Source organism: Corvus brachyrhynchos, unplaced genomic scaffold, assembly GCF_000691975.1.
Source record: "Corvus brachyrhynchos isolate BGI_N302 unplaced genomic scaffold, ASM69197v1 scaffold312, whole genome shotgun sequence".
NCBI lineage: Eukaryota > Metazoa > Chordata > Aves > Passeriformes > Corvidae > Corvus > Corvus brachyrhynchos.
Window position 1 is genome coordinate 210,541 of NW_008236640.1, and position 2,425 is coordinate 212,965.

At 43.4% G+C, this 2,425-nt stretch overlaps 1 protein-coding gene across 4 annotated transcripts in view; it reads right to left on the reverse strand.

Moving 5' to 3' along the window:
- Positions 1–431: 431 nt before the first annotated feature.
- GEMIN6 (gem nuclear organelle associated protein 6) overlaps positions 432–2,425 on the reverse strand; it is a 4,490-nt gene continuing 2,496 nt past the window's right edge. For all 4 annotated transcript variants that reach the window (XM_017726697.1, XM_017726698.1, XM_017726700.1 and 1 more), the window contains exon 3: positions 432–1,168. In XM_017726697.1, coding sequence (XP_017582186.1) covers positions 763–1,168 — 406 coding nt within the window. In that variant the 3' untranslated portion in view covers positions 432–762. The remainder of the gene's footprint in view (positions 1,169–2,425) is intronic.

Consider the following 2,425-nt stretch of genomic DNA (forward strand, 5'->3'; position numbering starts at 1 on the left):
AACAAGGGTTAGGCAGACTTTCCAGCTGCATTTGAGCACACCACTGGGGATCTCGTAATAAGGCAGAACAAATACACTGAGATAAATGAGGGCTCTAAATGTTCCTCACTGCATTAATAATCTCGGGAATAGTCACATAATGATTCCTGCATCTTTTGTTGGCATAAACTAGAAAAAGCATTAAGAAACACAAACTTGCTGAATTGCAACAAATTTTCCTTTTACAGAACACTGGTTTCCCAAGCACTGCTGCTCTAAAATAACAAATATAGACAGGGAATGGTTTTAAAGCCTGCTATTTGCCTGCTAACCTTCCCCAATAATTTTACAAACTTGGACATACCTTGTGATTCATATTTTAAGCCAGGAGAACAGTTATAGAGAAAACAAACAACAACCAACCAGCCATGAAAACAACAAAACAAAACAGCTTTCTGAATTTTTTTTTTTAATTTGGTTTGGGAAGTCCAGGTGTCATAATTCTCCTTCTAAAAAAAAAAAGAAAAAATAATCTGGTAAGCAGTTCAAATAAACATGCCTTCAGCACTAGATAATTAAACTAGTTTTAAAGGTAGAGCAAAACAGTTTAAATTTATCATATATCATATGATAATAAAAATACTGCTTGTGCTTTGAGTTCAGACTTCTTGTTTTATCCCTTCCTTTACACACAAAAAAATCAAGACAAAAAGTACCCAAACGCAGCCTTTCTGCCAACAGTGAATGCTGACGCCCAGGGGAGTCCCTGAAGCGGGAGAGTTCCTAGAGAGGGCTGCTTTCATCAGCAGGAGCTCGCTGCTGTTTGTCGAGGTAGCCCTGCAGCAAGCCCTGCACGCGGGACAGGATGATCTCGTTGGTGCTGCTGCACTGCTCGGGGCCGTACGGGGGGTCGATGGTCAGCACCCCCGCCACGCTCAGCGTCCTGCCCTGCTCCCCCTGCTCGCCCACGGGGATGTGGTTGCTCTCCAGCCAAGTCTTCAAGGCGTTCTTCCTCTTCTCCAGCTCCTCAGGGCTGAAAGCTTGGCTTTCCTCAGGCTCCAAGATGCGAGCAAGGCGCTGCTCCATGTCGCTGTCCCCCTCCTGCAGTATTTTGACCTCTTGGACAGCGTGACCCATGATGAATGATATGGACACCTTTTCATTCTCTGAGAATGTTGCAAGGACAATGCTGTCAAGGAAGGGAGACTGTGTAAGTTCCTGTTCTTAACTGAAGACTGAGAAGCAGCCTCCAAGGTTTTCGAGGTAAGAGCTCATTAGCATCAGCCTAACCCAGGTATTGAGGCAATATCCAGTACCCAGTATTTTCCTTTGAAAAGCATGCTGCTATACCCTTAAAGTACTAAAAACGTGGGGCTCTGTAGGCAATTGCTGGTCTTGAGCTTGAAACTTCTCTAGACACTATCAAGCAGAACATTAACATACACTTTGCTTTAAAACAATAAAGTCAAGTCTAGGAATCTAAATATTTTTGTGCAGCTTTCCCAACACTGCTGAAGAACCTAAAGCATTTCAACATTCAGAAACAGTGATACCTTCATACATACAGCACTTTGAATGCTGAAGGCAGCTAACAACACTACAAACTTTTAATGAAAAAATATTCATATTTATTCATCATTGCTAAAAAGTAAGTTTTTTAATGACTGTTGCCAGTTTGTGAAATGAAAACACAACAGGAACACACTACAGAAGGCTCAGGCTTACACTGTAGAAGCCTGGTCTTTTCCCAAGGGCACCTGCATCCCAGAAGTTCTAAAATGCAGGTAGGAAGGCAGCTTGTTCTATTTCTAGGATGTCTCCCTCACGTATCAACAAAGAGCATCAGAAACCATTTTCTTCCTTCCATGGGAAGCAAAATTCCAGAACTTGATGCCAGCACTTCACGAGCCTATTATTGCCAGCATTAGTGGAATGACTTCTTGGGATGTGTCCAGTGAGATCTGCCCTGATTTCAGCCTGGACCCTCCAGAATCACTCACAGTTGCATGCACCTTTCTTACAAAAATGATAAGAAAATTCAGGAGATTATTGGAGCTACTCCAGAGCTGAAGCAAGAACCACTTCTTCTGAAACACATCAGAAGCTGAATGTTTTAGTTTCCAGCCTCCAACCTGTGTTCATGTGGGACAAGCTCACAACCAATAAGGTATCAAAGAGCTCTGGCAGCAAGGAGACAAATTTCTGCCCATTCCCTGGTGCATTTTGCCTTTCAAACCGTGTTTTCAAGTTACTCCCTTGGGATACCAGAGTGTGTGGTACCACTTTCTGTCCAGTACCCCTGATTTTCCCTTCTTGCTCTCCAAAGAAGCCTCTACACCTTCACGGGTGTCTGGCTGGAGTGGAAAGCCAGGCATCCATGCAAGAACTCTGGACAGAGGGTAAGGATTTCAACACCTAAAGCATGGAAAACACTCCTGCATTCCTG